The sequence below is a fragment of the Melanotaenia boesemani genome, chromosome 3, assembly GCF_017639745.1.
Source record: "Melanotaenia boesemani isolate fMelBoe1 chromosome 3, fMelBoe1.pri, whole genome shotgun sequence".
NCBI classification, from domain to species: Eukaryota; Metazoa; Chordata; class Actinopteri; order Atheriniformes; family Melanotaeniidae; genus Melanotaenia; species Melanotaenia boesemani.
Genome location: NC_055684.1, coordinates 30411708 through 30425940, shown reverse-complemented (window position 1 = coordinate 30425940; position 14233 = coordinate 30411708). Strand labels below are relative to the sequence as shown.

The 14233-nt window shown below is 37.9% G+C and overlaps 2 protein-coding genes across 2 annotated transcripts; one reads left to right on the top strand and one right to left on the bottom strand.

Annotated features, from left to right (window-relative positions):
- Positions 1-5779: 5779 nt before the first annotated feature.
- Positions 5780-8011, bottom strand: LOC121636649 (vasopressin V2 receptor-like). The gene is made up of 2 exons (XM_041980345.1): positions 6951-8011; positions 5780-6766 (listed from the first exon to the last, which is right to left on the bottom strand). The coding sequence occupies exons 1-2, from the start codon at positions 7792-7794 to the stop codon at positions 6561-6563; spliced, it is 1050 nt and encodes a 349-aa protein (XP_041836279.1). The 5' UTR covers positions 7795-8011; the 3' UTR covers positions 5780-6560.
- A 2105-nt stretch (positions 8012-10116) lies between these two features.
- On the top strand, positions 10117-12512 carry vhl (von Hippel-Lindau tumor suppressor). Its single transcript, XM_041980347.1, has 3 exons — positions 10117-10586; positions 10986-11105; positions 11661-12512. Exons 1-3 carry the CDS (start codon positions 10400-10402, stop codon positions 11852-11854), a joined length of 501 nt encoding a protein of 166 aa, XP_041836281.1. The 5' UTR covers positions 10117-10399; the 3' UTR covers positions 11855-12512.
- The last annotated feature ends 1721 nt before the right edge of the window (positions 12513-14233 follow it).

Sequence of the window (14233 nt, the reverse complement as noted above, 5' to 3'; positions counted from 1 at the left end):
AAATGTATTATTTTAACAATGGTTTCCACTAGCATTACTGTCATTTTTGAGTAGTTTATATTAAAGTAAAGATGCATAAAATGGTATCAAACACTTAAAATGATTGTTGTTTATATGTGTATACAGTTGTTTGGGATAAAGAAAAATTACAGTTTAACAAAAAGATTCCTAAAAAATGTTGACTTGAATGTTTCACTGGCAGCTTGTTAATTATTTGATTTTATTCTTAGTTTGTTTTTCTGACTGGCTGTAACATTTTTGGAATTGTATATTAATTGTAATCATTTGATAAATTATTTAAGCACCATTTTTAATCATTTAGGTGTTTTATCACCACAGAAGCTTTCCCTCCTGTAACTCTACCTTCAGTCCTACTGATGTGAGAGTACATCAGTTTTATAGTTAGGGATCCACAAATCAGTGCTCAGTAGCGGTTTGCTTATTTTCATTTCAGTTGTATGGGGAGAGTAACCCGATGCAATGGCATCCCATATAAATGACGCAATCATGGCAAATTGTGTGTCATTTTTCTGGATTTATTTATTTTATTTTTTTTGTAAAATAAACAGATTAGGGCTAGTGTAAAACTTGGGTCCAGGTATAATTTGTGGTTAAACACATGGATGGATCAATTGCAATAACCCACAATATGACTTGGTGTGTTATTCACATTAGGTTTTCTCAGACTATGCAGGCGTTTTTTTTGACAGGACCAATTTGTTGACTTATACTTCTACATAATGTGTCTTTGAGTAATTGCATAATATTAGTGGTGAGATAGTAAAGTTGCAGATTTCTCATTGGCTGAAGGATGTTAAGTGCACAGGTGAAGTGCAATGCAGCACATTTTCGTTCAAAGTGCTTAATAGTTTTTGTTATAGTAACTATTTTAATTATACATTTTACTTTATTAATCCCACTTGGGAAATCAGGCTCTGTGTTTATTCCATCTCTAGATTTACTAGAGAGCAGTGGGCTGTCACATTTCAATACCTGGGGAGCAGGTGGAGGGTTAAAGGCTATGCTCAGGGGACCAGAATGGTTATATATACAACACCACAATGGCTGTCTAGTTACCACTACCTTCTCAAATCCAAAATAATATGGGGGAAAAGAAAATTTAAACAGATAGAATAATGTTGCTCTTCTCTGCTTTCAGAGCTGCTGCTCAGCGAGTCTTCAATGACTTGTTAGATTAGAGATTATTGTTCAGCCTATAAAAAAGTACTGAGAGGTCAGCAAACAGAATTTAGATGTGTTTTAATTGTGGCCAAACAAAATATGTATTAGAGGCTCCTTCCTGTATGACTTCAGAGGTTTATTCTACCCCATCTTTCTATCACATCACCCCCATCCTGCAGCAGCGCCACTGCCTAACCCAAAGAACTGATTAGAAATTCCTCCTGTTCACCAATGAGGCCATCCATAAACTTTCCCCACCATATTTGTCTGACCTCATCCTCCTCCACTCCAGCCCATTCCCTCAGATTCCCCTCCTTCATCCACCTGACTGTGCCCTCTGCCTGCCTCTGCACCATGGGTAACATAAATTATTATTTTTATCATATTTATTATTTATGTATTTGTTTATTTTATAATTTGTTTTTTTTTTATTTTATTTTTAACTTTTAAAAATTCTGTTTATTTTCATTCTAATAGTTTTCTACCTGCTCCGTCTGTTTTGTTTGATTGTTCCTGAACTAGGGGTTATGATTTGATTAACTTTTCTTTTTTTTTTTTTTTACTTATTTTTTTATTTAATTTTGTAACTGCTCATACAAACATGTAAGCGCATTACATTCAGACATGTAACTTCATTCCAAATGCAATAACAGGTTTCAAACATATTCTGACAAACATCTGTACAATGAGCCAACCAAAGAAAAAGAAAAATAATAATAATAATAAAAAAAAAAAAAAAAAAAAAAGGGAACATTTGTTAGAGATATTACCGATTCTGTATGCATATACAAAGTTTGGTGCATCACATAATCAGTGCATCAACAGATCAATCACAGGACACCATCTTTTAGTAAACAGCTCTCTTTGAATTCTCAATAAATATGTAATTTTATCTATTTGATAGATTTCCCTCACTTTCTCTATCCATATGTTGTATGTGGGAGGATCAAGTTTCAACCACTTGATGGTTATACGTTTAATAGCTGCAGTCAATAAGATTCGCAAAGGGTATTTCCTACTTTTCCCATCAAAACCTTCTGGATATGCCCCTAAAATTGCCAGCTGTGGTTTTTTAGCAAATGTATGGTGAAACACTATGTTGAGGGCTGCAAATACATCATCCCAGAAAGGTCTAATCTTTGGGCAGAACCAAAAAATGTGAGCGTGGTTACCAATGTGGCCACCACAGTTTCGCCAACAGATATTAGGGTTGACAGGGTTCATTCTTGCGACTACCTCCGGTGTTCTAAAAAATCTTGTTATGACTTTCCATTTAAACTCTCTTCACAAACTTGAGTTAGTCACCACGTGAGCTTCAGGGCATATGTCCTCCCATACTTCCTCTGATATATGAGTGCTCAGTTCAGACTCCCACCTAATCTTTATATTTAATGTTTTATTCATATTGAGACTTGAAAATGCTTTGTAGAAAAGACTAGTAGCTTTTGGGAGCCTATTCCCATTTTGTATTTTTATCAGGAGCTCCTCAACTGATGAGATTAACTTTGTTTTAAACTACTTTATTAATAAATTCAACTTGACATGTTATGCTTGCAGCAGCCATTGTGGCATCAAGTTTCTGTCCCGAACTGGCCCTTTTAAATGCCTTCACATGGCCTTCTTGTTTGTTTTTTTTTTGTTTGTTTGTTTGTTTTGTTTTTTCTTTCTGTTTTGACATTGGAAATCTCTGAGAGGTGTGAATGTGGGGTGGGATCACATGCACCTGTGGGGCAGGCCTGGGTAGGCCTGGGGGTGGTGGGTCGGTACCGGCCATCCAGGGCAGCCAGAGCAAAGGGCCCTGAGCCCCAAGAGCCCAGAGGCAACCCAGGAGAACCAGACCCCCCAGACAGCCACCAGCCAGCTCCCACCCCGTAACCCCTCACTCACAGCCTCCCCCACGCTGTACCGATAAACACTCCGTTTCACACAACTACATCACATTTAACCCTCCCTGTGGGAGACATCTCTACCAGACCAAAGGATAACGAGCCCCAAATCCACCCCTCCACCACACCCCACCCTTATGCAGCGGACTAGGCACCCCCCGAGGACTAGCAGCCACCCTATCAGCACAGCCAGCCTGGATCCTGGTCCCTGGGGTAACCACCTCCCTCCACCTGACCCGGTGGCCCCCAGGAAACAGAAGTGTGAAAGGACCCCATTGCCCTCACCTTCCCTTCTCATGACTGTTTGTGTGTTGTTTGTGGTTAAAATTGAGGGGCAATAACCACGCTGTGCTGGGAGTGAGGCCACCTGGGCAGCCCCGCCCGCAATGCACAACATGGCACTCCCCCCAAAAGTTGTTTCGTGTTGTGTTCTTATGTTTTGATGTCTAAGTGTATTTAAAAGTGAGAGACGAGCTGCCACTATCTCCTTAATCTTTCTGCATATAAATATTCAGTTAATCCCTCTTATTATTTTTGATTAATACAAAACTCAAATGGTTACTGGTTTTTCAGCTGATTGTTAATCTGGGACATTTGTGTAACATATAATTTCAATTTATTTTCACTTTTAAAAAAGTGAAAACACCCATCAAACTTTTAAAAATCCACTGTTTGCCAGATCACATATTTTATTGATTTATTTTTTAGAGGTATTTCATTGTGCTGTAACTAAATAAAACATTACATAAGACCAAATAATGTATCTCCTCTATCTTCTGCCTTTCTTAGAACAGGAACACTAGCTGTAATTGACAATAATGAAACATAATATGTACAAGCATTACTTAAACACACACACATGCACACTATGCTCGTTAAATCTTACATCATGCAATACTGAGCATTACCTACGAGGCTGTGAGAGCATAGTGAGCAAATAGTATAAATGAGCCAATATATTTTAAAGTTGAATGCACATGGAGTCATGTTTGGACTTCTAATAATTTTCAGTTCTGGGCATAAATTCATTCAATCTACCATGTTTGACAGATAGAAAGCATGTTTACGTGATGTGTCCTGATCATATATATCTATCTATTCCTTGCAGCAACTAATCTTTATAATTGGATTGCAGTTTGTCTCTTCCAAACTGATTTTGTGATATGAAGATCATTGCAGATAAAAAAATGTTCAACCCAGCTATTGAAGGAGCACAACATGCTCCACATGTTGCCCACCGACATGCTTCCTTGTGGCCCTCTGCAACCATCAGTCCAGACTGCCTGCATCCATATACCAAGCTCCTAATTTTCTTTCTTTTTATTTATTTATTTAGGTTCTGGTGAGTCTCTTGTCCTTACTTTGATTACAGGTCCCAGAGGTCAGTCCCAGCTCTGAGGTGATGCCGCTGCTGGACCTTCTCTAATTTCTCAGGGACGTCAGCTTTATGTGACATTTGTCTGCTCTGCTCAGTGTCCTCAGCTGACGGCTGAGTTTCCTATCTTCAGTCTTACTCATTTCTTTCTGCTGTTCTTTGAAAACTTGGATGACATCTTTGGAAATATTTGTCTGTCAGGGGATCTTCACCTGTGAGGGGCCTTACAGGTGGAGACAGCAGAACTGTGCTTACTGTGACTGTCTAATACAATTACCTGTCTTTGCCAGAGTGGATTGTTAAAAGTCTTGACTTAACTTAAATTTAATCTTCATTTGTCCTCATTATTTGATGATAAAACCACTTTCCTCTTCTGTACAGCACCACAACAACACTATATTGTTTGGGAACAAGCTGTTCTCCAGTAGGCCCAGTTTATCACTTTTTTTGTTCTTTAAATTCTAAAACAACCTAAAGCTCTGATTTGCATATGGTAAAGGTGTTAAAAACTTAAAAATAACTTTTGGTGACTATCACAAGAAATTCTCATTTAGCCTGCATGCATTTCTGTCCATTTTTATCTGATGAGGAGGTTGTTCTACAACAGATATATAATACCACCACTACATCCAGTGTATCTGCATTTTTGCTGGCCTCTTCTGAGTCAAATGTTTGTGAAGGTACTGAGTCATTTCATGTTGCTCAGATTGCTGTGGTTGCCATGGTGACAAACAACTAACAAGCCTTTCTATTAAGGCTCTCTTACTTCTCTCTTAGCTGCCACTACTCCTCATAATGACTACATATCTGCGATATTACACAGGCTGCAGAGAATACCCTGCCTTCAGTCCAGTCCAGTAATACACTAGTTTAAATTTTCAAAATAACCAAGGAAAAACATCTGATGACTATTTTTTGGGTTTAAACCAAAGTCCTGATCAGAAATATTTTCCCTTCACAGAAAGGCCTGTCACCTTGACTACTCCTCTGATGTAGAAGACAATAAATGGGCTCTATTCCCTGCAAGTGAAACTAGTTAAAGTTAAACATTTTTCATGCTGTCAGCCTCTGGTATGCTGCTCTGTCTGCATGAAAATTCCTCATCACTCTGTTGACCTGCAGATAATGCGCACACTGTGTGTGACATACAGCTTGTTTGACTTTGGGTAATATACAGAGTGAGAGAGGTACATTCCTAGTGTAGACAATATGATCCTTATTTAGAGAGTAGATTAATAAAATGAGGCAAAAATTAATTTTAACCTTATTATGAATACACTCTAAAGTTATATGTTTATTTTCAGATCACAAGAAAAATACAAGAAAGTGGTGAAATATGATTTTATTATATGCTTGTTCAGTTGAGTCAGTCAAAACAGTTATTCACCACAGGGAACATTTACACAACTGGTTCACATAAACATGTTACAATACAATTTTCAGAGGCAGGAACATGTTCACATTTTAGGTATTTTTTCAGTGATTATTTCTATGCTGCATTCATGGAAAGACTGTTCTTGCTCTTTCTTTTGGAACAGCCTTTTCTTTGGAAAAGTCTCCAGATACAACATTTAATATATACCTTATGTCTCTGACATCAACTCCTGAGACTATGGTATTATTTGTTGTAATATAATTAGTGGAATTTCTTCTTGTTCTTTACTTTATTTTCTTTTTTTCAATTTTGCATATGAAATCAGTCACTTATGTCTCTCTCCCTGAAAATACATATGTTCTCCTAAAATCTTATCAAAATCCAGTTTGACGTGAGGAACATTTTCTTTCTTTTTTTTTCATATGAAAATTGCTTAATGTAGTCCAAACAGTTTGTGATAACAGTTGTCAATAGCCTTTAACTGGTTCTTTCCCAAAATATGCAGCTTAACAAAAACAATTTCCTCCCAAATCAGCTTTGAGCATCTGGAGTCCTGTTCTCACTCGTGTCCAACTCGTGTCTTGATATATGTATGGAAATTGAAATGACATTAGATAAATTCAAATGTCAAAGACCCCACGTAGCCTCTCTGCCAAACGCAAAGAAAGCTCAAATCAGCTCTTATTGGAGTGCAGACCACAGCTTTGCCTTGGGTTTTCTGCTTTCAAGCATGGTGTTACCCTTATTTGGGCTCAGAGACATTTTTGAAGCTCACATATAACGTGCTGACCAGCGTCGCCTCTTCGTGCATTGAATCTTTACAGTCAGAATGCCGCCAGCAAAGGAGCGTCAGTTTCTTTGGAAGCTGACTGCTGAACAGAAGATAAATGCAGGGGTTCGCGCAGCTGTTCAGGCTAGCCAGCAACATCAGGATGGTGAAAGTTGCAGCTGGAGGAACAAAATAAGTGCAAAGTGTCATTTTTTGCAAGAAAATGTCTTATCCATTTTCATTATTGTTTGTGCGTAAATACGCACTGCTCGAATTTCTTTCGCTGGGCAAATTTTAAACAGATAATTAAATAAATAAATTAGTGTACAGTTTGAGTAAACGAAACACCCCATAAAAACTTACTCTCTTTTGGCGCATGTGTATCCCAGGCGCACCACAGCTGGACTGTAAAGAATGGAGCCCAGCAGACAACATAAGCTATCACAATGACCACCGTCATCTTCAGCGTCTTCACCCTGGCCTTGGACATGCCAGCCACTCCGCTGGCTCTGGATGGCACAGGGACATTTACGTCTCCTTGCTTATGAGTCTTTTGGTAAAGGTTTATCTGAATGGCTCGGCAGATGCGTACTTGACAAACAACAACTGCAGTAACAGGCAAAATGAAAATGACCAGCGTTGTCCAGGTGATGTAAGTCTGCAGCCCCCAGGGCTGAATGAATTCAGCCCAGCAGTCAAACACACCGGGTGCAACTTCTACTTGAGAGAATATGAAAACCTGTGGCAGGCTGCCCAGCAGAGAAACCCCCCAAGCGATGCACACAGGGATGTTCAGTCTTGTGCGTGTTCGCTGAAACGTTACCATCGGATTACACACAGCTTGGTATCTGTCGACTGTCATCACCACAATCATATAAGTCGATGAAAACATGCCGAGAACTTGCAGGTACTTCACAATGCGACACACCAAGTCTGGTCCAACAAACCTGTCTGTGATATCCCACATGAGCTGCGGACACACCTGAAAAAAGGCTACCACCAAGTCAGCCAGGCACAGGTGGAAGACAAAGACTCTCATTCTGGACATTTGCTTGCGCTGTCTCCAGAGGACGAGCAACAAGGCGGTGTTGAGGATAGCGGCGCTTACGAAGATGGCACTTAGCAGCGCAATCTCCACCTTGGCCAGACTCTCATCTCTTGGCACATCCTCCGCATCCACAAAGCCACTGTCATTCAGATGGCGCATTTTGCTTGGGTTTTTGGCAGAATTTAGACTTGCCAGCAAAGAGTCTGAGATGTGAGCACAGAAAATCTAATTAAACGGTCAAAACGTGGCATTTTTCCAAAGGAAAAACTTTGAAAACTTGTAGCGCACTGTTAGAAACGTTTTCTTAACTTATAATATAGCCTATAGATAAATAATAAATAAAAGATAAAAGTAAAGGCAACATATTGAGGCTCAGCAAATCGTTAGTTTTCGACCTATCTTTAGAGATATCTTTTTCTGTTTAAGATATGTATTACTAGCTTTGTGGTTGTCCTGCTGTGCACGACCTCTTCTGCGTCTCCAGCTCTTTTATGTGAGAATGAAAGTGGGTGGAGTTCACATTCATTAGGCCTAAAGGTTGGGTCTGACGAGCTCTCTACTAATGACGGGACACATCTGTAACGACAGGATGTGAGGAAAAATTACAACTACCATTATTACTGACTGAACATTGGTTAAAAGATTTTTTTCCACACAATGGAAAATTCCAAAATTAGATACAGGATAATATGGATAATCATTGGTTTTGCACAGTAGACTCTTACAAAGAGTTTACCTTTACCACTCAAACCAACGACAATAATAACTGAAAACATGCAGGACAAACACCTCTGTAAAATCATAAATGGATCTCTATGGTAGCAGTAGTACAGTCACTAATTATATTTCCATACTTTATTGTACAAAAAGCAGCCTACAGTTTACAGTTATGCACATGTTTATATTTCACCAAACTAGTCAAATGTCATATAACATCCCAAATTTTCCATTAAAAAATTAAATTCAAGCAGTTCCAGTCCAGTAAATAGTTTGGAATGGTGCAACGGAAAGTGATGGTGAACTTCCAGAAATTTAACATTCTCCTAAATGTACATTCCACAAAAGGCCTTTTCTACATAAAATGGTTTAACAACAAGCTGTTTTGCAGCAGTGGTGGTTGATTCATTCTTGAAAGTTGGTACCCATAAGGTGTCATACTTTTTCTTGAACCCTTATAAGCAGACATGAGGGGTATACCCTCAGGAGCATTATTTGTATATTGGTACAGAATGTGTTGCTATAAAAATGGCAAGGAAAAGGCCATTATGGAGCGAGAAAGGCCATTAAAAAGTGAAGGTCTTTCCACAGAGAAATTGCAAAGAAATTCAAGGTGTCATGAATACAGACTTCTTTATGAAAAGGTACTCAGAAACAGGGGGAAGCTCTGGCAGACCCGAAGCCACAACTGAATCAGACCATTTTAGTTTCCATTGTAGAAAGAATGTTGCAAATGTGTTCAGCTAATATCTGTCAAAGGGCTTTGATGAGTCAAAAGTTCAGTATTCCTTTTTGTCCCTAAAAGGATTCCATGACTTCCTTGTTAAGTTCCAACTATTTATTTGTTCTGTGTTGTTATTTCACAGAACAATAAGACTTTGAACGTATGACTTTAAATGAAAATCTGGAAAAAAAAATTGGGTGTTCTAAATCTTTTGACCGATAGTGTATCAAGGAAAAATATATGGCACTTTCTACTCCACAATTACTGATAGTGCTAATCTCTGAGGATTTTGCTCACTGTATTATAAAACATGCTCCAAAAATATAACACAATGCTGAATAAACCAATAACACATATGTGTCACATTTCAGATGACTACCAGTTGTTGAAATCCAAACCCACTAGAGTTTTTTCCCTTTAAACCGTGTGTTTTATTTCAATAAATGCGCAAATGATTACCAAAAATGAAGTATTATGAACTTTACTGGCTCTTAACTGGAAATAGATTTGTGTATGAAAACTTTGTCTTGTCTTCTTTCCTTTCATTTAATAAATGGTGTCCCTGAACCCTGAACGGTTTCAAGTAGTTCAGACAAACTTCCCCTGCAGCACATGACAAGTAACACAGTGATGTTCCAGTAAAGGACTGATGACTGATCATCAGTACTGATGATCAATGATGACAACAATGATCTAACTTTGTAAAGCTGATTTAAGAGGTAGACATCAGGCTGTAAAATAGTACGTGAGCCAAGAGGACCTAACAAGTAGGGTACTTTAAACTTCTGCAACTTTTGTATTTGTATTTGGTCATGTGATAAATCCACAGCTGCATCGACTAAATCTACAGATTCATTACGATAGCAGAGATATGTGCAAAGATCTCTGAAAGGGCTTGTGAACTTTCTCACTTCTTAATTTTAAAATGAAATTCCTCTTGGCGTTGTTCCAGTTTCTGTCTAGTCCACGTACAACACGCACCAAACGCAGGTCCTCAGCCCAAGATGTCGTCGTACCTTTTGAGCCAATCACAGTACAGAATAGTCTGACGTCTCTACCGGAAAAGCAATGTAAACAGACTTGTGAAGTTGAAATAGTCAGTGGTAGTTTTTCCAAAGGCGTTATTATCGTGGCGTTTGGAACTTGTTTTTACTTAAACGATCGTAATTAACTGGACGAAGAAACGGTAACATTTCTCATTACTACGATGAGTTTTTGCGTCGACAACAGGCAACAAGCTAAAAAACAAAATTGAGCTAGCTGCTAGCCTGTTAGGCTAATCTCTGCAATACCGATTAGTGTCAAGTGTTTTTATTAGTATCAATGCCTCAAGAAGGAGATCCGTCTCTTCCTCTGGTACGCTCCCTCAACAGCCGGATTCCCATTAATGCTATTTTTTGCAACCGTAGCCCCCGTGTTGTGCGGCCGCTGTGGATAGATTACCGCGGCGTCCCTCGGGCTTATGACGATTTACAGCCAGGAACAGGACGAAGAATAACCACCTTCGTAGGTAAGCAACCCCCTCCTCCATTTATATTTATTTATTTTTCAATTTATATATGACCAAGTTCTAGCTTACAGCATGTATTTATCTTTAAGTAACGATTATATTACAGCTAACACTGGTTTTACAAAAAGTCTTCCCTTACTTTGAACTGAAATTTAAAACCAACTCTTGGACCACTGGATTCTGAGATGCAGCATTGCTTTCTGACTCTCTGCTGACATTTAAATCAATGGTGAATAAAGCATCAAATTGTAACATTCTGCCATTTTGCTTATAATCTCATTGCTTTGATTTGAAGTTAAAGGATTGTGAAATGTGAAATGTTAGCACCAACTGCCTCCGTGGCTAATGCTTCTTTGAAAAAAAAAAGACGTCTATTTCATATTCATGTTGTCTTACTAGGTCACCCATGGTTGTTTAGAGATGCAGAGACTGATGAACCTTTGAGGGTGAACAGCAAAGAGTTGTTTCTTCCTAAACCAGCAGAGGGTGGAGATGTATTTGTCAATATCACTTTACCAGGTAAAATTAATCAAACCAACGGGTGAAATATTTGTATGAAGTACGTTTCTGATTTAATGTGTTATAGGCTTGTTTATTACTTTGTGTCCAAGCACGCATAGTCTGGTAAATTAAAATATATATATTTGTGTGTTTTAAAGGGCTGTCAAGTTGTTGTTGATCAGAGTGTTTTTTATTAGGAGCACATTCAAATAAACTGGAAAGCATATTTACATTTACCTCGAATGTAATCTGGCCATCCAGGTAATTTCAGATAAATATAGATTTTAAAATCCTCTTCTACCACATCTTTATGAAGGCACACACAATAAAAGTTTTACCAAAACACACTTTAAACAGCATAACCTACAGATCCTGCTGTGAGCATTTTACCATCCATCTACACTGATTTTCAGTTTTGCTTGACAATGCCTTGATTGATTAAAACTATATATTCTTTTTCATTTTGTTAGTTTTTTTTTTTACGTTTATATATAAAGTATTCCAGTAGCTTGCATTTTTGAGTGTTGAGTTGCCATTTTTCTAAATGAAATTTTTTTTATTTGCTTCACACAGTTGACAGCCTCAAGGATCGTGCCCTTCATGTTATTCGCCGCCTTGTACGACCAGAGGACTACAGGAGGCTGGAAATAGCACGTTGTCTCCATGAGGAGCTCGAAGACCAGCCCAGTTTGTTAAAAGATCTCCAGCGCATGAATCGGCGAGTAGAGCAGCACCTTTTGGAAAGGATCCAAGGCCAGGAGGAATAAAGCACAAAAAACTGGATGGATATGTATCACATATACATGGCAATACTGTATTGCATATTCAAAAACAGCAAAGACTGAGAACAAGCTTGTAAAATAAGATAAAACATTGGGGTTGCTTCATGGATGAGACGCAACACTTCATTTGATTGTAAGAAGACTCGCTTTGATCTGCTGCCTGGTTGTTGTTTTCAGTCAGCTGCTTTAAGAAATGCCTTCCCTATCAGAAAAAAGTCAGCTTCATTTCTGAGTATGAGATTGTTTTATGTAATATAATAAAATACCACTAAATATATGGGGAATTTTTCAAACTTGAAATTGTTAAAAGTTAGTGAAATCTTTATCTTGCCCTTAAACTTGTGAAATTCACAGAAGTAAATGGTGTTCAGAATGACTTTTTTTGTGAGTAGGAGCAGAAACTTGGTGAGACTACTTCTAATGAGGAAAGTTTTTCATAAAATTTTTATCTTTCAACTGATTTCCAACTAGAGCAACAAAGATTCAAGAGGTAAACATCAGGCAATAAAACACTGATTGAAGAGGTTATTCTTTTTATTATTCTTTTTAATTTGTTCTTTTGTTCACTTATTTGTTGTGACTGATTCTTATATCCTTCAATCATTTATTTATGTTTATTAATAAATTGAGTATATATTTGTTACTTCTTGAAAGGATCTTTGAAGTGCTGTGCTGTTGTGTTTAATTGGTTAGCTTCTAGGTGGCAAAGTCAGAACTATAAGGTAACAACCAAAGTAAAAAAAAATGACACAGTGGCCTCTTTTCACACAAGAAATGGAGTGTTTTCAACAAATAAGATAAGAGCAATTAGATTTTAAGTTCAGTTATCAGGTTTATTATGTTACAATGACACAATACAGAATTTTATTTAAGTGGTTTTTTTTTGTATTTCAATCTTAAAGCATCATTTTGTGCAATACAACTGAAAATGTGTAATTTTTCAACATTTTTACAAGCTGAAGAATCACATTATTCATACCGTTGCGAATGCCCTGTACAAGCTTACAGACTGCACAACGATGCCCATTCCAAATGACATGTTCGTTCTTAAAATTCTGGCTGGATTCAGTTTACACAGCAGGGGCATTGTTGTCAGACCTGTTGCTAAGCGACTCAGAAACATAACACATCTTTGAGTGTGTGAGAAGAGCTGAGCTGCGTGCAGTAGTATTAGGAACATGCAGACCGGGAGAAAGAGAAAAACATGGGACTCGAGTCCTTTCAGGCGAGAGCTGTATGTTCTCTGTTGCTGAAGAGAGCTTTCTCTGTGTTTCGTAAAAAAAATGTACAGTATTTGATTTGCAGGGTTGACAGTCCTGTTTTCTTCATCAGCAAAACCTTTTGGCCAAAGAATCATCCGGTCTTGTTCCCACACCTGCAGACAGATCACTGGAGCAAAATGAAAGCAATGGTAAGGTTTGAAGAAAAATATTTTGCAGAGCCATAAATGGATTGAATAAGTCATAAACTTTAATGATAGATGTCATACTATGCCTAATCATTTCCATGTAGGCACCTGTTCATCTTGTATCCCTTCCAGGTGCCTTCTTGAAGGAAACAGGTCTGTGAAAAGCACTATTTATAAAGATCATATAATATTAGGAGGTGATTAGAAAGTATTTTATAATACAGAGAAGACAACAATGAGTACACACTGTACAATATATATATAAAATATGTGACTCTGATACAGCTTTATTATGTGCCTTAAATTTTATAAAACAAAAAACAAAGGTGGGCCTGTCCTGAACAATACAGGCAGCCTCTTGCCTCCTCTGAGCGAGACTACAGATCATGTTTCTTCCATGATGCGAACACACAGTAGGTACCACATTAGACATGGTGACCATTTCCAAATTGAGTTATTACCTTTTTCAGTATATCACTGTACTATTTTTTTTATTATTTATTTATTTTTTTTCCATCAGGCAAACCAAAAGCACACATCCCGCCTCAAAACATGCCCCAGTATAAGAATGTGTTCAATGACCGCGCCAGGAGGGGCTTCTGCTACTGGCTTGTGGAGAAGAAGGGGTCTACATGTAAGTTCTGATCCAAGCTGCAGCACCTGGAGAATATTTATCATCTTGGTGCAAAATTCACACACAAGTGGATGACAGGAGTGAGATATTTAACCTACATGTCTTTCTGCTTATTCTGCTTCTCATATACATTCTACTAAGGCTTTACCATTTTTAAGATAGTACTCTGAAACAGTCGATAAGATTTCACAAGAAAAAGTAAAATATACTGACTCCTTTTTATTTTCAACTTTGGTGCATTGCTTTTGACTGGCAAATCACCAGTGATACATAAAATAGAAGATTCTGTGGCAAATAATGCACCAAAATGGGATAAACGTCT